The 25,017-nt window shown below is 49.3% G+C and overlaps 1 protein-coding gene across 1 annotated transcript in view; it reads right to left on the reverse strand.

The window, feature by feature from the left end:
• Nucleotides 1-1,131: 1,131 nt before the first annotated feature.
• The window catches only part of CACNA1H (calcium voltage-gated channel subunit alpha1 H), a 111,665-nt gene continuing 87,779 nt past the window's right edge, over nt 1,132-25,017 (reverse strand). The window contains exons 24-33 of the mRNA XM_066560570.1: nt 24,632-24,783; nt 21,785-21,894; nt 20,818-20,951; nt 20,021-20,091; nt 15,462-15,540; nt 13,554-13,675; nt 11,528-11,827; nt 8,348-8,531; nt 4,589-4,755; nt 1,132-3,921 (exon numbers count right to left, since the gene is read on the reverse strand). Of these exons, the coding sequence (XP_066416667.1) occupies nt 2,836-3,921; nt 4,589-4,755; nt 8,348-8,531; nt 11,528-11,827; nt 13,554-13,675; nt 15,462-15,540; nt 20,021-20,091; nt 20,818-20,951; nt 21,785-21,894; nt 24,632-24,783 (2,405 nt within the window). The 3' untranslated portion in view covers nt 1,132-2,835. The remainder of the gene's footprint in view (nt 3,922-4,588; nt 4,756-8,347; nt 8,532-11,527; nt 11,828-13,553; nt 13,676-15,461; nt 15,541-20,020; nt 20,092-20,817; nt 20,952-21,784; nt 21,895-24,631; nt 24,784-25,017) is intronic.

Raw genomic sequence — 25,017 nt, forward strand, 5'->3', positions numbered from 1 at the left:
TGGACACAGCCCCCATCCCTGCGGGCTGTGGGTTTGCTGGAATGGAGAGTGCTGGGGCAGAGTCTGGCTGATTAATGGACAGGACTGAATGGCCATTAAAAATGCAAAATAGAAATCGATCCAATTAAATAATCATGACTTGCATTTAGCCCGTGCTTTTCACTTCCGATCTTAAGCGAGGCTTGCAGACAGTCCGGGGGGAAATTGCTTAATGCTGCAGAGATTTAATCAACAAAATTAACACTGCTGATGTTAAATAGTTTCTCTGGTCTTGACCAGGTTTGGGGATGCAGCTGGGGGGGTTTTGCACCTGTAAGTCCAGGTGAGTGTCTCCAAAAGAGACATCAGGGAGCAATCCATGATCACTCTCTGCTCCTGGGAAATTCAGTCTGAGCTTGATTCTCCCCACGCTGGCAGGATGTTCCTGCAGGCTCATGGGGTTGGTTTGGGTCCTGATGATCTTTGAGGGCTTTGGGAAGGGTTGCAGGCTGAGAGAGCCAGAACCAGGAACAAATATCCCAATTTATTCTTGACACTTGCCACGGCCTCAAGCCCTTCCAAGTTGTTCCACCCCTCTCCATCACCACCATCAGCCACCAACCCTGTGGCAAGAGGATTTTCCCCCTGAAGGGAATTCAGGCCTTTTCCAGCAAAGCTAAATAATCCCAGCAGTAAATGACACCCTGAGTGTCCCCTGATGCTGAGGGACACCCCTGGGCATTCCCCACCCCTCCAGGCAGGACTCAGCCTGGAGCAGAGGGATTCACCTCCCCTCCTTAAACTGCAGCAAAAGCACTTTGCCATCTTCCCCAAAGCACTGTTAATCATGGATTTTGTGGCTCTTTTCTGGAATTCCTCGCTCTCCCACCGAGACAGAATCATTATTTACAATAATTCTAAATGACTCTTAATTACAGTGGCGCAGGTGCTCCTCGGAAGCAGCCGGATCGACATATGGAGGAGAGGTGAGGGATTCTCTGAGCTCAGGGGGAGGTGGGAGAAGCCTCCAGCTCCAGCAGGGATGGTTCCCACCTGGGGGGGCTGCAGCTCAGAGAGGTTGAGGAAGGAGTTTTCAGGGAATGCCAAGCTCTGGGAGCGGGAGGGACAGCTGGGCACAAAGGGAGGCCACGCTTCCAGTTTATACAGTTTAATAGATGTGAAACAAGATACATTTCCTTTGGAGTAATGGATGCATCGATAACAGAAGATAAATGTGAAGGCATAAATATGAGGCGGCACGGAAGGAACCAAACGGAAACGACTGGATGGGTTTGTTCCCCCCTGGGTGTCCACGGGCTCCTTCCTGCTCCTATTTCCCGTGGCCAAGCTGGGCCATGGACACAGGGCCTGCAGGAGGGGTGGGGAAGGAGGGGAAAAAAAAAAAAAATCTGCAAAAAACCCCCCCAAAGTGGTGTTAAAAGGTGACCTGGATTCCTCTAGAGGCTTCTGGAAGGGCCTTGGGAAGGGAAGGTGTCCAGGGACGGGGAGGGAGGGACAGGCAGTGCAAACTGCCCCAAGGGGTCGGAGTTGTTCTGTCACGAGGAGGACAAATCGTCACCTTAAATGCTCACAAAGAACATCACCTACGACAGCTCTTTACACCTTTACACACTGTATCAATAATTTACTTAGAACTGCAGTAAACAAAATACATTTCTTAAATAATTTACTATTTATTTGTTCAGTTTTTTTTAATCTCTCTGTAAATGTAGTTATTTTTCCTTTTTTTCATTAGTTTTTTCTCTTTGTAACACAAGAAACCGTCTTTGTGCACGTTAGTTCAGATTATTGCAACGTTTAACCTGAATTTCAGTTAAAAAAAAAGGGGGGGGGGGAAAGCAACAGGACAGTTGGACAGACAAGAAGAATGAATAACTTATTATTGCACTGGCTACAATTCAGTAGTGATTTGGTTTTTTTGTCTGTAATTAGGACAACCTCTAAAGTATAAAAGAAAATGAGCGAGATGTCAGAAGCATTAGCTGTGAGAAGAAGCTGGTGGGGTGATGGTGGAGGGCAGGGAAACGAGGAAAGAGGAGAAACATTTGGAAAATGAATGGCTGGAATAATTAATTCCACAGAAAACCCAAGGAAACACCACCCATGTAATGCAAAAAACAGCATCTCTGTTTCTCTATAAAAATATGTGCATTATGAAGAGAGAGTTTTTGTGGGTCTATTTCTTTTTCCAGGTTTTTTTTTTGTTGTTTGTATGTTTGTTTCCTCATTTTGTAGCTCACAAATACAGAATTTTTATTTATAGAACTGCTGATATACAGACAACGTCCAGCTCCCAGGCACTCCAGCGTAATGTGACAGCTCAAAAAGGTGCCTCAGGAAAAGTTGAGCATCTTTAAAATAAAAATAAAATAAAATAAAATAAAATTAAAAAAACAAAAAACAAACCAAACAAAACAACAAAACCCCAAGAGAATCCCCCCAGATCCCAACCACCACCACCTCAGACCCGAATCAATGTGATCGAGGCCACAGAGTGGCGTGGGAGGAACGAAGCCACCCCTGCATCAACTCCACCTTCCCCTTAGAAAAGAAACCCCAAAACCTCTTGCCAAATCCCCCAGAACCCCATCCCCAGTTTCGTCCAGCCGCTCGTTTGGTTTCTTTTTCATTTTTTCTCGTGTGTGTGTGTGTGTGTGTGTGTGTGTGTGTGTGTTTGTGTGGTTTTTTTGCAAACTTCCACAGCTCCTCCCAGCGAGTGGCCGCAGCGAGGGGACGGCCCCGGTGATGGCCACCCCTGAGCCCTGGGTCCCCTCGTTTGGAACCCCCACATTGGTGACAAGCCCTTGAGACCCCCCCTGTCCCCCATCCCAGCAGCTATACTGGGTCATCCGTGCCTTCTTCTGTGGCAACAGTCACGGGGCCCAAGTCCTGCTTGCGCGGGGGGCTCTTGGCAGTGCCCAGCAGCTCTTTGCCCCCCTCTTTGCCGTTGCCCCGCTGAGTTTTTATGTGATCCTGTTTTCTCGGCTCAGCGTCCGGCCGCGAGTCCAGGGAGGCCGGCGTGGACTGCCCGCTGTCCAGCAGCTCCGAGAGGCTGCTCAAGGAGCCGCCGTCCAGCTGCTCGAAGGAGAAGTTGGGGATGCTGAGGTGCTCCCCTCGGCTCTCCGGGAGCTCCAGGGATTCTCGGTAGGCCGGGAACTCGCAGGACGGGGTTCTCCTCCGCAGCAGGGTGTTCTCGGAGGGTTTGGTGCGCGGGGCCGCCGCTCCCTCGTCCTCCATGGGAGGATCTATAGAAATGCAGGGCGGGCTCATCTTCTTCTTCCTCCGAGCTCCGTGGATGTAGTCGGCCTCCGGCTGGACGTGGCCAGGGGGCCGCTGCTTGTCCTCGGCGGGCTCCGGGGCGCCGCCGGACGGACAGATCTCAATGGAATGCCGCCGCTGCTCGTCGGCCCAGCTGGGCTTGCTGAGGAAGCCCTTGGTGTCGGTGCTGTAGAACTTCTTCAAGTCCTTCTCCCTGCGGGAGAGGCTGCTTGTGCTGCAGTTCTTGAGGGGCACGGGGGACGGGGCCGGGGAGGTGAAGGGCGAGGTGGAGCGGCTGCCGGGGTCCGAGTGCTCCTCTGCCCAGTCTTTGGCCGAGCTGTTGATGTGCCGAACCTCCTCGTCAGCCAGGTCTGAGGGCTCGCCCTGGCAGCCCTCGGGGCCAGAGGGGCTGCTGGGGCTGGGTGGCCGGCTGGGAACGCTGTGCTGGCCACACGTGTGCTTCCGTGCCAGGGGGCCCAGGGGCCGGTGTGGGGAGGATGGGGGGGAGCGTGGAGGGGTGGCTGGGAGGGGGGAATGGAGAGGGCTGGGGGTGAGGGTGCTCTGGGGCTGCTTTGCTGATGGTTGGGGCTCTCCAGGCTCTGCTTGCTGGCTGTCTTTCTGCTCTGGACTCTGTCCGTCTACCGAGTCTGTCCGAACGGCCTCCTGGAAGGGGAGAGGAGAGAAGTGGGGTGAGAGCCTGGGGATGTCCTGGGCAGCAGCACCTCCAGTGATGGACACAGAATTATAGAGCCACGTTGTGTTGGAAGGGGTCTTAAAGCCCATCTCTTTCCACACCCTGCCATGGGCACCTTCCACCAGTCCAGGCTGCTCCAAGCCCCATCTGAGCTGGCCTGGGACACTCACAGGGATGGGGAGCCCATGGCAGGAGGCAAAGGGCTGGTGGGTCTAACACAGCCCACCTCACCTCTGCCCCATCGTGCCAGTCCTGTCAGACCCTCCTGTACAACAGGATAAACCTGAGGAGCCTTCATGTTCAGGGCTAGCATCTGCTGGGCTGTTCCAGCCCCAAATCCTGAGCCAGCACAACCCATCATGGTGGAGGCTTCTCTCAAATGGAGATTGGGCACCTTCTCCCCACACTTTAGCTCTTATTTCCCAGAACAGCACAGCCATGAAGATGGAAGCAGGGAAAAAAAAGGACCTTCCCACATTTGCTGAGAACATATCAAAATTTATGGCACGTTTTGATGTTCTGAAACAGGAATTCCACTTTAGCTCCAAGCAAAGAAACACAAGAGAGGACTGGGAAAGAAGAGAAAGAACCAGGTGACAAGACAGGAGTTACCTCTGGGTGCAGGTGGCCCCTCACCTGTCTGCAGAGCAGCTTGCTGAGAGCAGGAGAGCGGGGGCTGCCGTGGGGGACCAGCCCCTTCCAGCGGTGCCGCCCGTCCTGGCCGGGGCAGCGCGCGGCCTCCGCGGGCACCCTCAGCGAGGAGCTGCCCCCCACGGGCTGGGAGCGGGTGGAGCTGATGGATCCTAGGGCAGGACAGAGGGAGCAGTCACTGCTGGGCATGGGGGCTCTCAAGGTTTGGGGCAGAAGCTTCCAGAGGGGAGGGAACACCGGAGGGAGAAGGAGAAACCTCTTGGGCCTGGGTGAAATGCCAAACCTCGGCGTAAACCTTGGATTAAAAACCTTGTCCCTCATCCTGTCTGCTGCTTTGAAGCTCAGCAGGGGTGGCAGGGAGCTCACAGATGTTTGGGTCTCTGTGCAGGGCTCTGATCCTTGTGGGTCCCTTCTAACTCAAGATATTCTACACCTTCTGCAAGCCCATGGCAGTTCTCCCACCCAGCCCAGCCCAGCCAGCACCAGGGGCTGTCCCCAAGGCTCAGCTCAGCTCAGTGTGGTCCCACCAGGAGCTGCTCCAAATGCTCTGACAGCCCTGAGCCGTGGACAGGCTGGAATCTTTCTCTTCCCAAAGCCTCCCAGGCTGGGTCTGAAGGCCATCCCTCCTCCCCAGCCCATCCGTGGTGCTGCTTTACTGCACTTGGGAGTTGTTTGAAAGATCTTCTCTGGTTTTTGGCTGCAGGATTTATTGTCCTCATTAGTTTGAAAGCCAGCGTCTGTTCCTGCAGTGCTGCCCAGCTCCGTGTTACAAACACCCTTATCCATCACTCCAAGAGATCTCACCCAGGGGTCAGGGAACTTGAACCCCTGACAAAAGCCATCCAGACACATCACAGTTGCATTTCACAGACAGATTTCTTGGTGGGGACAAAGAAAAGTGAGTGTTTAATAATTTTTCTTTTGGAGCTTTTCTCCAGAACACCACAGAAGGAATTCCCACCCCTACCCTGCTTCTCCCCAGGTTTTTTTTTGGGTTCTCTTAGACCCAGACTTTCAGGCTGAGCCTGTGCTGTTCATGTGCTATTCCAGGCTTTATAAAAAGTGCTTTTTATGATGCAGAAAAACTCTGGCATAAAGTCTGTCACAAACATGGTCATAAAATCCAGACTCAGTGCTCTACTCCCTGTCCTCAGCTGGAATTTCCTCCTGTTGGACACTTTCCATCGAGCTCTCATATAGGAAACCCAAACCCCCTCCAAACTGGATGCTCAGGAGCACTGAAGATCTCTGGAGCTGGATATTTTTTCTCTTGTTTTTCTAGGAAATCAGCAAACTGCATCTAAAACCAAAATATCCTGAGATCTGCTCATCCCACAGGATTTTCACTGTGTGCTCAGTGAAGAAGATCAGACATCCTGAAGCCCATGAAAACACTCGTGGGAGTCTCCACGGGCTCAGTTTTATTTGGATATAATTTATGGATCTGTGACTTGAAGCAGAGTTTGGGCAGCTCAGGAGCAGCACAGCTTGGGGTGCTGCTGGTTTTACCACCAGGTAAACAGTCACATCCATCATATCCATCATATCCATCCCTCCAGTGCTCTTGGAGAGAAATTTAGGAATTGAGGAAACATCAGAGAATCCTTGGTGGGCTCTACCCACCCCTGCCAACGCCCCAGCAGTTTTATATGGATATAAATCCTCCTTTACAGCCACTCCAGGGATGAAAAGCAGCCCCAGGAGGCTGCCTGTGAAACTCAACCTCTGTTTTCTTTCCTTCACCAGGAATTTGCAGGTGAAATAATAATAAACACTGAGCAGAGAACATGACCTGGCTCCCAGAGAGTCTGAACAAACACAGAGTTCCTTCTCCCAAGGAAATCAGAGCAAATCAGGCTATGCAAATCCACTGGGCAGTTCTGGCATTTCAAACCATGCTGGATCAAAGGGAACCAGGCTGGGAAAAGTTCTAGGAAGCCCCTCCAGGAGCACGTGTGCTTTTAGGGAGGCAGAGTTGTGTTTCAGATCTATTTCCTTTGTATTTTTACTTTTAACCTAATAACTAATCCCTCATATCCCACAATACAAGCTTTTCTATCCAATTATAGAATACTACCCAAACCCATTAAAAAATTAAAAAAACTCACCCCAACCTCCACCCTAAAACCCCTATTTTACTTTACATATATCACTATATTTTAAAACCTTAAACTCTAAATTTTCCACTACATAATATTATACACTGCTAATCAAACTACACACTCATAATCTCAATTCTATAATTTAATTTAAAAAACTTTCTCTACAACTTCTAATTAAATACAATACTCTCTTAAAAATAAAAATCTATCAACTTAATAAACCTAAACTTCTCAACACCCTAAATTCCAACAATTTCCCCTTCAAAGCAGCTTGACAGAAGAGACAGAAAGGCATTTCCAGGGAAATGTGCTGGGATGCAGAGGATGAATGCCCCCTCAAAGGCTCTGTGATTCCTGGATTTTGGGGTCTCTCCATGACATTCATTACAAGGCTGGGCTCAGGAAGAACCAGAGAGTGGTTTCTGATCTTTCTGCTGCCAAAGAAACTCCTGCAGCTCTGAACTCCACGTGTGCTGCTGAAAGGCACTGCCCCGAGGCTGCAGCCTGCCTGAAACATGAGGAATTGTGCTGGAAGCCATCCCAACTCTGCCTTTTATTCCTGGGGATGTTATTGATCTGCAGGCAGGAGTCAGAGGGAATGCACAGCTCCCTTTCCCTCAGCTAAAAACCTGTGCCTGTGCTTGGGAGCTTTGCTTCTCCCCAAGCACCTGAGCTTGGGAGCTTTGCTTCTCCCCAAGCACCTGAGCTTGGGAGCTTTGCTTCTCCCCAAGCACCTGAGCTTGCTGCTGGGGAGGTGATGGAGACGTGGAGCTTTGCAGGGTGTGGGGAAGCCCTGTGGTGCTGCTGGGGAGGTGATGGAGACGTGGAGCTTTGCAGGATGTGGGGAAGCCCTGTGGTGCTGCTGGGGAGGTGATGGAGACGTGGAGCTTTGCAGGGTGTGGGGAAGCCCTGTGGTGCTGCTGGGGAGGTGATGGAGACGTGGAGCTTTGCAGGGTGTGGGGAAGCCCTGTGGTGCTGCTGGGGAGGTGATGGAGACGTGGACCTTTGCAGGATGTGGGGAAGCCCTGTGGTGCTGCTGGGCAGGTGATGGAGACGTGGAGCTTTGCAGGGTGTGGGGAAGCCCTGTGGTGCTGCTGGAACCACAGGGGAGCGAGCCCTGCTCAGGCCATGCTTGGCTTGGTTGCTCCTCACTGAACCCCTCTGTGGGTGTAACCATGGAGTTGTAAAGATTGGAGAAGACCGTGGATTCCAAGCATTAATCCTGCACTGCCAAGGCCGGTGCTAAATCAAGTCCCAGGTGTTTTGAACACAGGTTCAGGAAGATCCACAGGTTTTTTGAACACTCCCAGGGATGATGATCCCACCACTGCCCTGGGAGCCCGTTCTGAAGCTCGAACACCTTCCAGTGAAGAAATTTTCCCTGATATCCAATCCAAACCTCCCCTGGCACAACCTGAGGCTGTTTCCTCTCACCCTGACCCTGTTCCCTGAGAGCAGAGCCCAGCCCTGCCCCATCCTGTCAAGGAGTTTTGAAGAATGAGAAGTTTCCCCCTGAGCTTCTCCAGGCTGAGCCCTCCAAGCTGCACCCCCTTCCCTGGACAGCTCCAGCCCTTCCACGTCCTTCTTGCGGGGAGGAACCCAACCCTTTGCCCCAGAGCAGAGGAATCTGTGAGGGTGGTACCTCTTTGGGCTTTGCAGGGGTAGGTTTCCATCTCCACCTCGTGCAGGGGCAGGGGGGCCGTGGCGGGGGTGACGGGCCGGAACATGTAGCTGTCGTTGGGCAGGGAATGCATGCGGGACACGGAGATCTTCCTGACTGTCAGCAGGTTCTGGGAGTCCTGGGCCCTCAGCGAGCCTGCACTGCCCTGCAGAGCAACAGGAGAGAGAGGTGGCACCAGCCCTGTGGCAGCAGCAGCTCTCTGGCCACAGAGGGGGACACAGATTTCCCAGGCATCGTCCTGGGAGAAGCCTGCGAGAAGATAAGAATGATTTCTTGTCATGGATGTATTTTATGAAAAATCCTTTCATCAGGATTTTTTCTCCTGAGAAGCTGAGAGGCCTCAGAAACAAAATGTAACCAATGGTTATCTGCTGCTGTGGAATGCAACAGGTGGATCTGGGATTGGTCTCATGTGGTTGTTTTTAATTAATGGCCAATCACAGTCCAGCTGGCTCGGACTCTCTGGTCAGTCACAAGATTTTATCATCATTCCTTTCTATTCCTTTCTAGCCTTCTGATGAAATCCTTCTTCTATTCTTTTAGTGTAGTTTTAATATATCGTTTTCTTTTAATATAATATATATCATCAAATAATAAATCAAGCCTTCTGAAACATGGAGTCAAGATTCTCATCTCTTCCCTTGTCCTGGCTGGACACATTGCCCTCCCAATTTCCCCTTTTATCTCAAACACAGTGAATCCCTCTGGTTCTCCCTTCACATCAGCATCCCAGTGACTGATTGAAAACATTTTCCCAGCTGCATGTCTTAAATTAAATGTATTTTGCTTTGCTCTGCCAGCAAAACCTGTCCCTGAGGTCCCTCAGGTTTGGAGCTCACCAAGGATCTGGTTAAATCTGGTTTTTAACTTGTATTTCTGGCTTAGAAATGTCTTTCCTCAGCTCCCTGAAGGTGCACACCCCAAGATGAATTACTCCATGCTTTTACCCTGTGGAACTTGGCTGGGAAGGAGGGACCAGCAGGTATTTACAGATTGCTGGCATCCAGCTCTGCCAGCTGTGGCTGTGCCCAGGAGCCACCCAGGGCTCTCAGCTGATGGATGAAAGCCTCAGCAGCCAGGGCCAGCTGGTCCTTGGCCATCCCAGCTCATCAGCTCCACCAGCACGGCCTCCCCTGGGCTGGGGGCAGCCAGGGGCTCCTGCTCAGCCCTGAGCCACAAGGAGAACAAAAGGTCTCAGCACCTGAACAGCAGGATCTGAGGTTTGGCTCCTAAAGCTCAGCTTGGCTGTGGCTGGAACAAATGAACAGAAAGCCCTTCTTGACATCAGCCACTTCCATTTTTAAAGGTTCAGCTGTTGAGAGCTGACTGGATTAGGGACGTGGGTAAATTTCAAATGAAATAAGGGCTTGAAATATGAACCATGGATGGGAAATTTGTTGGAGAGCTGCCCTGGACAGTGAGGATGGTTTGGAGGCATCACTGCTGCTCCTCCTCCTTGCTGGGAAACACCTGCTGCACTCCAGAGCCTGATCCCATACCCTGGAAATTGGGATGGGACCTGGGCATGGGGGGTGACTGGGAGCAGAGGAGGTTGAAGCCCTTCTGGTTTGTTGGGAATCTCCCTGGAGCATCTCCTGAATCCCAGCTCTGAGGATTGCTGGAAGCCTGAGGTGTTGATCCCTCCCTGCCTCAGTTTCCTCAGCATCACAAACAAATTCTTGCAATAACAACAATAAAATCAAACCTGACACTGTTTTCTCCACAAACAAAAAACTCTGCTTGCAGCTCTGGGTTTAACATTTGAAGTCACACCAAATGCACATTTTAAAGGATGCTCTGTGGAAAGGACAGAGGCTGGAAAGGTTGTGGTTATGGAGGGACAGGTTTGGGACAGCTCAGACACAGCCCCAAAGTGCAGCTACTGTGGGTGGGACCACCTCAGCCTGGTGGCCTGGGCTTTTGTGGGGTAATGGCAGGACATGGTGGAAGGATGAAGGGGACACTTCTCACCCTCATCACCTCCAGGGTTAAAAGGAGGCTCTGCCTGGCTCCTGATGTGTTTGGGAAGTGTTGGAAGATGAGGAAAGCCCAAGGAGAACGGATTGTTTGCACTCCCGGCCTGTGTGAGGGGAGGTGCCCTCTCTTCCCTCAATTAGAAAAGCAACCTGGGCATTTCCCTGCAGGAATGTTTGTCAGGAGCAACATTCAAACAGCCAATTCCCCATCCCTGTGTAACCAAATCTTTCTCCTCGCCCTAATGGAGCCTGATAGATTTCACAAAAATCTAATTTAATGTAATTTAATCTCCAAGCCCCCACTGATTTCGCGGTAGATTTATTTGTGATGGTGGTGACAAAGCAGTTCCATGTTCACTCTTAATCACAGGCTGCTGACATGGGGTGAGACAATTATCTCACACCCTCCCTCCCCCTGCACTTCTGATTGTTTTCCTGGAAGACTGGCAGGGATCAGAGGGCAGGCAGTGTCCAAAAAATCAACCCAGGAACCTCCAAAAAATCAACCCAGGAACCTCCAAAAATCAACCCAGGGACCTCCAAAAAATCAACCCACGGACCTCCAAAAATCAGCCCAGAAACCACCAAAAATTAACCCAGGGACCTCCAAAAATCAGCCCAGGGACCTGCAGCTCCTTTCTGAGGGGCTCTGACAATTCCCAAGTTCTCCATGTCCTCGGCAGAGCCTTAGGGAGCTGCAGGTTTACAGCAGCACTAAATTGCTGGAGGATCCTCTGGAAATCCCAAAGTGGGATTCAACAGAACCTGTGAAGGGAATTTATCCCATCCCATGCTGCAGGTGCCAGGGCTCCCAGTGCCAGCACTCCCAGGATTTTTGGGATTGCTCATTAGTCCTGCTGCCCTGAAAAATGACAAGGACTGGCTGGGACAGCAGGACAGGGACTTTTATGTGGCTTTTATGGCTCTAACTTTAAATCCACAACCTGAGAGTGAAGTGGAGAGGTGGACTTTGAACTCTCCACTGGAATAATGGCCAGGATAACGTTTCCACCTCCAGCAGGCCTGGCAGCTGCCTCAGGATGTGAGGTGGTGGTGACATCCCTGGGGTAGGGGCTGGGACAGCCCCTTGTCTCCCTCTCTGGCTCTGTGTGGGATCTGCTGGTCAGGCTGGTGGGATCCATCCCCTCCCCAGCCCAGCTCTCACCAGGCCTTGTTGCTTCCCCTTGGGGTGCTCCAGGTTCCCGTGCAGCGCCCGGCTCTCCCCGGCCCCGCTCCTGCTCCCGCCGGTTCCTCTGGACATCTCCAGCTCGATCTCGGCGTCCATCTCAGCGTCCTCCTTGGCCTCCTTGTTGCTCTCCTCCAGGTGCTTCATCAGCACTGCCACCACCACGTTGACCAGCACGAACTGGGCGATGAGGACGAAGGTGACGAAGTAGACGGGGGAGATGACGGGCAGGTAGCTGAGGCAGTGCTTGTCCTCCCGCGTGCACTCCCGCAGCGTGTCCTGCACCAGGGGGACAGGCAGCCATTGGAGAGCCTCTGCTGGGGCTCCAGGGGCACAAACGGAGTCATTGAAAATATGGGTATTGATCTAGTGCCGATATCCAACTGTGAGGGACAAAAACTCTCTAACAGTTTAAAGTTAGAAAGTTTATTGCAGCCTGCGGGGATAACTCCCAAATACACCTCACAATTTACAGGTGATTCCAGAGCCCTTTTATCTATTTAAGTATTAATCTAAAGGTGATTACAGAGTCCTTTTTCATCTACACAAGTATTGAATACCCAAAATACAAATCCATATTCATAACTTTGGTGCATCCCATTCCCAATATGGATATTGATCTGGTACCGATATCCAACTGTGATGGACAAAGACTCTCTAACAGTTTAAAGTTAGAAAGTTTATTGCAGCCTGCGGGGATAACTCCCAAATACACCTCACAATTTACAGGTGATTCCAGAGCCCTTTTATCTATTTAAGTATTAATTTAAAGGTGATTACAGAGTCCTTTTTAATCTACACAAGTATTGAATACCCAAAACACAAATGCATATTCATAACTTTGGTACATCCCATTCCCAGTATGGATATTGATCTAGTACCGATATCCAAAAACTCTCTAACAGTTTAAAGTTAGAAAGTGTTTGTTTATTGTGGGATAACTCCCAAATACACCCCACAATTTACAGGTGATTGCAGAGTCCTTTTATCTATACAAGTATTGAATACCCAAAATGCAAATGCATATTCATAACTTTGGTACATCCCATTCCTCACTTTGTATGGTAATTAGTTCAAAAGCCATTAAGCATGCACAGTTTGCTCCTTGAAATGGGTCGGTGGTCCCTTTCATGGGGAGGGGTCCCAAAATGAGGAAGTAAATGAAGTCCTCCTCGTTCTGACCTTTCTACCTTTTCAATGCAAATCTGACAAATGAACCCATTGGTAGAATCCCATTGGTTTCAGAACAGAGGAGGCCACAATTGTCTTATGTTCCTAAAAGCTATTTATCAGTTTCTATATTCTTCATTATAAACCCAGCTAACCAAACATTGTGTTGACAAACAATCAATTATTAGTTAACTACTAACTTCTAACTTCATCAAGGCCTACCCATTTATTTTAATTAACTCCAATAAAGCTTATCTCTAACTAAAATCTTAGCTCCTCTAAAATCTCTAAATTCCTTAAAGTGTATGTCTCAAAACACCAAAAGAGCACAAAGTGGGTACAACTGAAACAGGTAAGAGGAAATAAGGGGGTCATGGATTACAGCACCTACAAAGAGGGGAATGGGGTGCCCAGAAGTTTTGGATTTCTCATGTCCTGGAGTGCTTCAGGTCAGGTTGGACAGAGCATGGAGCAAGGAAGGTGTCCCTGCCCATGGCAGGGGTGGCACTGGATGAGCTTTAAATTCCCTTCCCTCCCAAAGCATTCCATGATCCTGTGATTCTGTGACACATCCCAAAGGCACAGCACCCAGAGCACATGGTTACTCCTCCCAGTCAAAAACCTGGCATAATTTTCCTTCAATATTACATCCAGGAACAAAGCTTCAGGCTGGGTGAGACTTTGGACAAATCTTGAAAACACACCTGGCTTTTCTATTAGAAGTCCCATTTTTGAGGTCTTAAGAGGAAACATTTTTGTTTTCGCCCAAGAGTTGCCTAAATCTGTTAAAAACTGTGCCTCCAGAGAGGAGGAAGCCCCCAGAGGCTGCACACACCTTCATGATCCCGTTCCAGTTGTCCCCCGTGGACACCCTGAAGAGGGTGAGGAAGGCCATGCCGAAGTTGGTGAAGGTGGCGTGGCGGCTCAGGCCCTCACAGGGGTTCTCCTCACTGCAATCTGTGGGGCAGGGAAGGAGCAGCACATCAGCCAAGCCATGCTGGAGTTCCCACAGCAGCCCCCAGAGCCACCTCCCATGGATTTATGGTACCAGGGGGTGCTGACATCCTGCTCAGGAGGAACAGGGGGGACAGGGGGAAAGGTGTTTGCAGCTGGAGAACCTTGGGACGGGACAGCAGGAGCTGTGGAAACGGTGGGGGTGGAATTCTCCTCCCTGGAAGCATTCAAGGCCACGTTGGACAGGGTTTGGAGCAAGCTGGGCTAGTGGAAGGTGCCCCTGCCCATGGCAAGGGGTGGCACTGGATGGGCTTTAAGGTCCTTCTCAACCCAAACCATTCCATGATCGTCTGATTTCTGTGATTTTCTTTACTCCTGCTCTACAGCCTCCTTTGTCTGTTTTCCTGTTGATTGTGCCCTTGCCTTGATGATTTTTTACGTCCACCACGAGGGATATTTTCACTGAGATAAAGTGGAGCAATTTGACATTTTCCCCCTGAGAATTAATAGCCTAATGAATGCAAATTGAACATATGAAATATCCATCTTCCCATAAAACACAGCCTCGTTAAATATCCATTAGGACAGGCAGCAATGGCTCTTGGTTGGGCATTTCAGTCTTAGGTAATTATTCTGAGGTAAATTGGAAGGAAAAACAAAAAAAAGAATCCAAGAAAAACCCACAAATGACCAGTCCTGGGGGAGAGAGGGCTGATGGTTCTTGTGGCTGGCATGGACTGATCAGGAAAAAGGAAGGAATATTCCCATTACATTGGGCTGGGAAGCAGAGTCCTGCCCCAGTGGGGTTCCCTGGGCTGGCATTGCCCAGGTGTGTGTGGAAACACCAGAAGAGCCATTTTTCACCCCTGTGACTGAACAATTACACCCATAACTCCAGGGGTAAAATATAAACCCTCAGTGTCTCACTCAGGGTGGGTGCAGAACTAATTCCTTCCCTGGAATTTGTGAGAGACTGAAAAATAATTTGGTTTTGGTTGAAAGAATTATTCTGCTCTCAGGCACTTGTAATCTGAGCAGAGGGCTGGGCTCATAAAGGGGATTAATGACAGCCATAAACTCTGCTCAGGAAGGGCCCTTCTGGTGCTCCTGGAGCTCTAATTGGGATGGAAATGTTGAGGATGCAGACACAGCTCCCTCCAACAGCATTTTCCAGGCTGGGCAAGGCTGGGGTTTGCTCTGATTTTAGTGATGGGCACATTCCTGAGCAGCTGCAGTCTCCTCAAACTGGAGGATTAATTAATGCTGGACAAGCAGGAAGCACTGGATGCCTCCTGATTGATGGAGAGAGGGGAGGGTAATGCTGAGAGCAGGGGACAGAGGAGCCCTGGGAGCTGCAGGAGCAGTGGCAGCCAAGTGCAGGGAACTGATGGGCTGTGGGGGAAGCTGTGAGCAGGGACATGTTTATGGTGGCATCTCTCCAGCAGGAACCTGACCCCCATCCAGCTCTGCAGACTCGTGCTCTGTCTCCAGTAGCAAACTTGAACCAATCCATGCTGGGCAATGATATTTAAAAAGCAGAGAGTTCCTCTCCAGCCAAGGCTGGCATAGGCCAGAGCCCTGAATGTGTGTGCGTGTGTCAGAAAGGTTCTGTGTTACATCCTCGTGTGTCAGCTGTGACCCTGAGATCAAGAGGAAACTTCCATCTTCAGAACATGAGTGTGAAGCTAAGGAAGGCCCAAGAATGAGAGAGAGAGGGAGAAAAGGAAGCAGGCAGATAGCAAATAAACACCAACCGGATGGAGCCAGCGGCCTGGGGCCCATTACTCACCCAGCTTGCCAAACAATTCCACTCCCAGGGCAGCATAGATAAAAAACAGGAGCATAAAAAGTAGGCCAAGGTTCCCTACCTACACAAGGAGAAAGCAGAACAAGGGTCAGGCAAGTCGAGGTCATGAATGAAATCACTCCATCACATTTTCAACACAAGCACAGCAGGGATGGGGGGCCAGAGGAAAATCAGATTTCCCCTGGGACCAGCAGCCTGGTCCCTCTCTGAGTTCTGCTTCAAGGGGCCCAGGGAGGTCTTTGTGTGGGGCAAGGAGCAGAAATGCCCTTGGGGGAAGCAGCAGCTTCTCCATCACCCTCCACTCTGGAATTTGGCCACCCAGGGCAGTCTGTGGGGCAGGGCTGCTTTGGGACCTGGGCTCTGGGTTGGGTTTGGGGCCCTTTCCTCTCCTTTGCTGGGACTCTGAGACAGCAGCAAGGCAGGAGAGGAGCTGCTTCCAAAGGTTTCACAGGCATGGAGGGCTTGCAGTGCTCCAAGAAGAGGAGAACTCCCTGAGCCTTTTCCTCTGCAGGCCCTTCTCAACAAGAGCTTCCCAGATTTCAGCTTTCTGTGTCCCACAGGAAAATCCTGATCCCAAACACCAGCGCTGGCAGCTCCAGGTGCTGCTGGAGGTGTTCCAAGCCCCCAGGGCGGCTGAAGGGGGTGACAAGTGACATGAAAACAGCTCAAAAGCTCTTCACACCACCAGCTTCACAGCCCTCCGTGCTGGATCTCATCCCAGCACAGAATCCAAGCCTCAAAAACGTCTCCTGGAGCAGATTTTTGGTGATTCAGGCAGAGAACACGAAGGGCAGAGTGACCTGGCCTGCTCCCCCCTGCTCCCATTTATCTCTGCTGCCACTTTAATCTCCCTGTTAGCAGCTCCTAACTGAGACAAAGTGAGTTCTCTGCACCACCAGCAGGATTTTATCCCTGAAAAACAAGGAGCTAGGAGGGGATCCAGGCAGTCAGGCCCAGGGATTCCTGATCTCTGAGGTGCATTTTAGTGAACTCTGACTTTGGGAGAGTTTTCTTCTCTGAGGTGGCACAGCCACAGATTTTTTGGTTATTTGGACTGTGCTTGATTTAATCAGAAAGTTTATCAGTGTGATATCTGTCATTATAAAATTAACACAGCTCTTGCTGATGAAAGAGGGGATTTTTTATATTAAAGAAATGGGAATAGTCCAATCACCCAGTGCAGGCTGTAATTGCTGTAAAGCCTAAACTGGCTCTGCAATTTCCCTAACATTATTACAATCCTCCAGGGAATAATAAAGATAAAACAGGGATGTGGATGGCTGGGCTGGGTTATTTCATCTGCCTCTGCTGCCTTCTGGAACAGCTTTTGCTGCTCCTGTCTGCTGGACCACTGATGGTTTGGGAGCCATTAGAAATGAGCAGGCACAAGCACAAAGCACCCCCCACACACTGCTGGGGAGGCAAATGAGCAAATAATTACAGGGAATTAAAATAAAAGGGATAAACAAACTTTCGAGGTTGAGGCAACAGGAGAGGGTGTTGGGTTTTGCTCTAAGCAGCCTGAGTGTTTTGGTGTCTGAAAAATCAGCCTGGAAACTTATGGCATTGATGAAATCCCAAAGAATTTGGGGTAATGTGGGAGTTATTACCAGGTTATCTGTAAAAGGTGTTATCTGGATTTCCACAAAGAGGAGAGGGAAGAGGGAATGGGGAAGGGAAAGAGGAGAACGAGAAGGAGGAGGAGAAGGAGAAGGAGAAAGAAGAGGGAGAGAAAAAGGGAGAGGAAAAGGGAGAGGAAAAGGAAAAGGAAAAGGAAAAGGAAAAGTAAAAGGAAAAGGAAAAGGAAAAGGAGTCCCTGTGGGGGCAGTTCCAAGCTGTTGAAGACAGAGAGGAGTCTCTTGTACAGGGAATTAATGTTCCATCCATGGATCAAGTGAGACCAGAGAAGAGAAAACAACCCAGATCTTCTGACAGGGAAATTCCACATCTTATTGCTGTTGGAGGGTGGGATTGGGCTGGACCTCAGTTGTGCTCCCCAGCAGGAAGAGCTGAGGAAGCTCAGCAGTGACTGCTGGGGGATTCACTGCCACCAGGAGCATTTGAACCCAGATCTGATACAGAAAGGGACTTTGGAAAATACCCCAAGTCTGATACCAAAAGGGACTTTGGAAAGCTGGGAATGGGAAAAGGACTAAATAAAAACCATCAAACAGGAGCTTTAGAGAGCAGCCCTTGCTTCCAAACCCAGCAGCCACCAGACTTAGGAGCAAGGAAATGATCAGTGATGGATGAGTGGTGTAATTAATTATGGAGCCTTAACGAGCTGGAGCACAGAAAGAAGAGGAAAACACTTGAAGCAGGTCTTGAAAAGCTGCTCCACACCAAGAGATTAAAGGAGTTCACTGCTCTCCTGTTCTCCAGACTGCAGGAGATTATTTTATCTACCATTGCTCCATAAAGGAGAAGTGCTACAAGAAAAAAGCAAAATTACATCCAGTGAAAAACCAAACCTTGCTAATTCAGACTAAACTCACCAGATATTTTCTTAGTAAGAAGAGTAAACATGAATGTATTCCATCAACAGGGGATGGCTGATTCCCTAACACTGAATCTTTAAAACAAGAAGCAGGGATTGGAAGGAGATGGAAAAGGTGGGCAGAGAATCTGAGCTCATTCCCTGACCATTCTTTCTGTCTCTGTGGCCTCTCCTCATTTTTTTTTTCTCTTCTCAATCTCGTTTTGCCCCACAGATCAGGTGGAGGAGAAGGTTTTTGACCTGGCAGGCAGAGGTCACCACACGAGGAGCAGGGCAGGGACACTTTGAAAAGAGCAGCTCAAGCTCAGTCTGAAATCCCAAAAGAGGAGATTAATCCTGTGACAGTCCTGGATCAAAATGCTACATTCCCCCAAATTTGGGGATAATTGGTTCTCCAAGTGTTACTCAAATTGCTGAATAAAAACCAAATCCAAAGCTGATGAAAATCACCCCCCAGAAATGCAGTGACAGCTCCTTGTCATTGTCAGCCCATAAATGGGCATTCTCCACACACCAGACAAAGAATTTCCCCCCAAACCTGAATGAATAAACATTAAATTAGCTCTTTTTTTGTCACTTAGAAACCACATTCTATGAGGATTTTCCAGCTGTGGTTTTAGGATGCTAATTTAATTAGGGTAGGAACTCATGCCCTGCCTTGGAAATGAAAGCTGCAGCTTTATGAAGAGTGATGGTTGTCAGAGAGCTCTTCTTAAAATTCCCTTCTCATTTTCTGAACTTCACTGGAGACCAAAGTGGCATTTTTTTATCTGCACGAGATCTGCTTGGAATATCCCTGGGGCTTTCCCTTGACAAGAGACCCTGCTGGGAATGCAAACTGCAAGAACACCCCAAGGAACCCCAAACCCTGGCCAGGAGCCACCCTATTGTTTGGGGAAGGTGGGGACAGAAAACAAGGAGGGAGAGAAAACATGGGCTGTGGTGACAATGCTTTGTAAACTGAAAAACAGACACAAATCCAAGGATTTCTTGAAATGCCAGCCCAGGGGTCAGGTTGGTAAATCCCTGCCTCAGCCTCAGGCCAAATCCTTCAGGAAATCTGGATGCCAAAGGGCAAATGCTGGGATTAGAAATGTGTTTATGGCAATGATGAAGATCAAAGCAAAGGGGTCTTTGCAAAGAAAAGAAATTCCCCATTTTCTAGCTCTCCTGGAATAGATGGTGGGCTGCTTTGCACTTAGGAACTGAGTCCCAGGGGTGGTTTTGGGTAATTCCATGTTTTCTGCTGGTTCTCTCACTCATCCTCTGGAGGAGACACCCACCCACTTGGGGTCTGCCCTTGGCTGCTCCAGGGAATTGGGATGGGCAGGGTTAATCTGAATTAACTCCAGCACTGAACAATCAGAGCTCACACCAGCACACCCACAAACAAGCAGAACACACCTTAAAAAGGATAACATGAAAAAAAAACCCCAAACACCTTGGAATTCTGATGGAGGACTGAAAGCCAGCAAAAAGCTTCTCTCCTTTTCTCAGACCCATAAAAAAGGGGTCCCAGGAAGTGAACACTTGCAGGATCCTATCAAATTCCCTGGGTCTGGAAGTGTTGTTGTTTCTCTTGCAGCTCAGGAGAATATGGTGATTGGTGTCCCCAAATCAAGATTTTAACCCTCAGAAGCCTCTCCCCAATTTGCCTTTCCAAGGCTGCAGCACCTCTGTCAATAATTGTGGCCGTTCCTGCCTCCCAAATTAAACTCCTGAGTTGGGAGCTCCCAGTGCTTTTTCCAAGGTCCTTCTCTGTCCCTCCTGGTGTTTCCCAAACTTGCCAGTGGGATCTGGGGTTTGTACAAGCTCTGCCTACAGGAATTTGCTCTCTGGGAGCTCTTTTCCCATCATTTTGCTTCTCCCATCAAACACACTTCAGGGTGAACCACAAAAAACTCCACTCCCATGGCCTGGAGGAAGCTGAGACCCTCCCCAGGTGGCTTCTGGAGGCCACCAAACCCAGAGCTGTCCCCAGGCCCCAAAGGCACTTCTGTCCCCAAGGGGAGCACCCTGGGCATGAGGAATTTTGGGGGCTTACCTGGGGCAGGGCTTGCACCACCGTGTCCAGCAGAGCTCTCATGCCCGTGGCCATTTTCAGCAGTTTCAGCACTGAAATGAGGAGCAAATCCTGCTCAGCAGGGCTGGGGGGAAATTGCAGGGAAAATCCAGGAGGGAAATCAAGGTTCAGGTCTGCCAGGGAGGGTTTAAATCTCCCTTAATGCTGTTTGGACACGTGGGGATTTCTCTGCTGAAAACCAGGATCTCCCTGATCCCAGCAGGGCTGAACATCCCCCTGTCAGTCCCAAGGGGAATGCATTCCCACTGCCAGGGGGTTCTGGGATTTTGGGAAGGAATTCCTCCCTGGGAGGGTGGAAAGGGGCTGAAATAGAATTCCCAGAGAAGCTGGGGCTGCCCCTGCATCCCTGGAAGTGTCCAAGGCCAGGCTGGGATGGTGGAAGGTGTCCCTGCCCATGGCAGGGCTGGAATGGGATGGGCTTTAAGGTCCCTTCCAACCCAAACCATCCTGAAATTCTATGAAAATGGACAAAAACCTACAAGAACCCCAACGTGCCCAGGCAGGAAAATGGGAGGCACCTCACCAGTGAAGAGCATCTTCCCAAGCCCATATTTCCATCACTTCCCACCCTGCTCTGGACTCGGATAAAAGCTCAGTGATCCCAGGCTGGAATCAGAAGCCAGCCCCAGATGAAAACCCCATGGAACCCCCAGCTGGTCTCTGAGCTGCCATCCCATGTTCCCCACTGGAAATGAACCAGCAGGGCTGGAAGGACAAACATCCAAAGGATTTCCTGGGGAGCCCAGAGCAGGACCCACCTCTGGCTATCCTGAGCACCCTCATGATGCGGATGATGGTGGGGTTGATGGGAAGGGCAGCGTTCATCTCGATCTCCTCCAGAGTGATCCCCACAATGGACAGCAGGACTATGGCCAAGTCCAGCTGGTTCCACCTGCACAGGCAGGAAGGACAAACACAATTCAAATTAGACATATTTTATGTTAATGACAGGCACCAGCAAATCCCAAATGCATCTCTGTCGGATTAAGTTGATTATCTAAATTTACTCCTATTGAGTTTAAATAGAATATAGCTTCTATAGTTCTATTTACCCAAAGTATTTAGGTTTTTTTAATAAAACCATCCTTTAAAACTTAATTTTTAGTTCTATTTTTCTCTAAACAATATCTATCTTATTCTATAATATTTCTAATCTCAAAGTTAATATACAAATATATATTTGTATATATACAAATATACAAATATATAAAGTTTGTATATATACAAACTTTATATACAAAGTTTATATACAAATATAGTTTACTATATAAACTTTCTATTAACTTTTTAAAATTTTCTACAAATTTATTTCCCACACATCTCCTCATTCTCATCTGGGCCCGTGATTTTTAGGTGGTACAAAACCAGCTCAGAGCAGCTGGCACAGACACCCTTGAGCTACAAAATCTGGGAGGTGACTGGGAGCTGACTGGGAAGTGTTTCTGACCTCTAAGCTGAGCTGCTCAGGCCTGGTGGAAAGGGAAATCCTGGGGGAAAAGATGCATCTGGAATTTGGGGGAGATTTCCTGAATTCCTCCTGCAAAGCACCGCCAGCACTTCTCAGGATTTTCAGCTCTTACACTACAAAGTTTGCACCCACTGAGAGCCAGCCCTGGGCTCTTCCTGTGTCACCACAGTGCTGCTACACCTCCCCAGAATCTGGCTCTGAAATTGGGTCAGTCCAGCCCTGAATCCCAAATCCACAGGGGTCCAAAATGCTCTCACCTGTCCTTAAAAAACCTCCGGAAACCAAAGGCCACCAGCTTGAGCAGCGCCTCGAACACAAAGACGATGGTGAACACGTAGTTGCAGTACTTGAGGGCTTCATCCAGGGACTGGAAAGACAGATCCCAGTTAGGCCAGCCTAGTTATCCCTTCCTAGACCCCCATGGAGGGATTGGCAAGGAGCAGGGTGAGAGGAGCACAGAAATTTCAGGAATAAAGTCATAAAGGCTTGCAGAGCTCACTAAATCACCCAGCAGAACTCAAATAAAGGCTTAGCCCCTGAGTCAAACAAAACCCTCCAAAGCACTGAGATTAGTTCTGCTAAAAATGTCAGGTTCAAGCTCAGTGCACAAATTGTTCAGTCTGGGCCAGACAGGAAAAAATTCCCCCCTTCCCCATCTCCTGAAGATTCCTTGGTCTGAAGTGCCCAGCCTTGGGGAGAAGAAAAGCCTTGATGGATCATTCCCTGCTTCCAGCCCTGGGGACAAAGGCTTTGCTTAAAAAGCTGAGGAAAATAAATAAACCTTGGAGATGGATGAAACCTTTCCTTGTTGAAAAATGGGGCATCTCCAGAGCTGGGCAAAGCGTGTCCATATTTGGTGCAGTGCTCCCGCTGTCCCCGGAGCCGCCCTCGGAAGTCAGGAATCCACAGTGTTTATACTTGGGCATGATGAGTGTTTATAATGGATTTCATTGGAGCTGGGGGCCAACAATAGCAAAGGAATCTTGTGGGGAATCTTAAAATAGACAAGCTGAAGTGGGGGGGAGCAGCTCTTGGGGTGGGGAGGGATTGGGGAACAGGAGGGAGGGAAGGGGGGTTTAGTTTAGTGTAGGGCAGGACTCTGAATTTCCAATAAAAAGTGGGAATTGTGAGCATCAAACCGGACAAAAATGGAAATAAATGTGACAGAGGAGGCTGCAGGAAACCCCAGGGCACAGGAAAGCTCTTTTTGTCCCCTCTGTGTGATGCCTGGCTTTGCTGACCCCACACAGAGTGAGGTCACCAGGGCATGCCCTGGTTTTTGGGAATGGGAGCTGGGAGTTTCTTAGCTGTTGGCAACAATCCCTATTTTTGTACCAGTACCTGAAATAAAATGGCAGCTTAAAAAACACAGGACAATTTCCTGTTCCATCCAAAGCCTGAGCCTGACTTCTGCCATCGTTTGGGACCGTTTGCATTTGGATTTACAACTCTGTGTTAAGTGAACATAAACCAAGAGTAAATAAAACCTAACCTGGATAAAAAACATTTCCATGGAATTACCCTGGTGTAAAACACACACACACACATGTTACCCCCTGGCTCAGCATCCAGGAGGCATTTGCAGGTTGCCATGCAATGTTGGAAAAGTAAATGCTGAGCCAGAGCTTCATAAATGAAAATGAAATGGAAAATTTATAGATGGAAAATGTATAAATTGATATAAATTTATCTATCAGCCCCTCTGATTTATGTCAAAGGTGTTCTGAGGGGAGAATGATTTTATAATACATTAAAAAAGTGAGGATTGTACTTTTAAATTGAGTTTATTCAGAATTCATTGAGGAAAAGAACACTCTGCATGCTGTAGCTCTGAGTTTATATCTGTTAATGGAATGTTCTAAAACTCTGGACTGTTTTCCACTGTGAGGCTCAGTCAGGTTTGGGATCAGGGCAGGAAATACTTAGATTGGTCTTTTCCTGGTAAAAGCTTAATTCACTCTCCATTAGCTGGGTTTTTTTACCCAAAGCAGGGAAATGGAGGTTTTGCCAGAGGCAGTGACTCCCGAATGGCAGAGCTGGATCAGAGTGCTGAGGTTCCCCAAAAACTGGGGATGCCTTTTTGGGGCTACCTAAAAACAGAGGCTGGACAAAATTAGGGGATAAAAAGTGTTTCTATTTATTGAAGGGCCTTCAGGTACCTTTAGGGTAGACAAAGGCTACACCCAAAAATGGACCACAGGTCAGGGGTTTTGACACTTCTATAAGTCTGGGCCATTTGCATATTGGGGGTTAATCTGCCAATTACTGCTCCAGGTAATGAAGTCATTTTCCTCAAGTTTCTTGCCCCCAACTCACTTTTGTTTACATTTCTGGGCCCTGAGCCAGTGAGGTGTCCTTGATTTCCAGGCCTGGAGAGGAATTGTTGTGTCTGCCCAAAATGGGAAAGCAGCAGCTCACACTGCACATGGAGTTTAGAGTTCTAAAGAACTTCAGCATTACAAATACATGTAAAACATAAAAACTAAAACCTTAAAACATCGCTGGGAGTGTCCCCATGGCCAATTTCCTTCCAGGGGAGCCTTGCTGGGAGCAGCTCCTACCTTGGGCTGGTTGTAGTGCTACACTAGAGCTTGGAGTTCTACACTAAAGAACTGCAGCATTACAAATACATGGAAAACATAAAATCTAAAACGTCTAAAAATCTAAACCATCTAAAATCTAAAACCTAGAACATTGCTGGGAGTGTCCCCATGGCCAATTTCCTCCCAAGGCAGCCCTGCTGGGGGCAGCTCCTACCTTGGGCTGGCTGTAGTGCTACACTAGAGTTCTACACTAAAGAACTGCAGCATTACAAATTCATGGAACACATAAAATCTGAAACGTCTAAAAATCTAAAAAATCTAAACCATCTAAAACCTAGAACATTGCTGGGAGTGTCCCCATGGCCAATTTCCTTCCAGGGGAGCCCTGCTGGGAGCAGCTCCTACCTTGGGCTGGCTGTAGCGCTACACCAGAGTTCTACACTGAAGAACTGCAGCATTACAAACACATTAAAACCATAAAATCTAAACCCTAAAACATCACTGGGAGTGTCCCCATGGCCAATTTCCTCCCAAGGCAGCCCTGCTGGGGGCGGCTCCTACCTTGGGCTGGTTGTAGTGCTCCATGGACATGGTGATGACGTTGACGCCGATGATGAAGGTGATGAAGAGGTCCAGGTAGTGGCTGGTGCACAGGCTGTGGATGTACCTCCTGGCCGGTGAGTAGTCGGCGTAGTAGGGCCTGCGCTGGGCCTCTGTGGGACACAGGGGACAGCCATGAGCCCAGGGGGCTGCAGGGCTGCTGGCCACCAGCACGGGGCCTGGAGTCACCTCCCAGCTGGACACAGGGTGGGGAACAAAGGTGGGCAAACCATGGGGAGTGGCTGAGTGATTCCTGTGTGAGCCCTGTAGTTCCTGTGATCCCCCACTGATTCCTGTGTAATTCCTGAGTGATCCCTGTGTTATCCCTGTGTGACCCCTGTGGGATC

The sequence above is a fragment of the Molothrus aeneus genome, chromosome 16 (assembly GCF_037042795.1).
Source record: "Molothrus aeneus isolate 106 chromosome 16, BPBGC_Maene_1.0, whole genome shotgun sequence".
Classification (NCBI taxonomy): Eukaryota; Metazoa; Chordata; class Aves; order Passeriformes; family Icteridae; genus Molothrus; species Molothrus aeneus.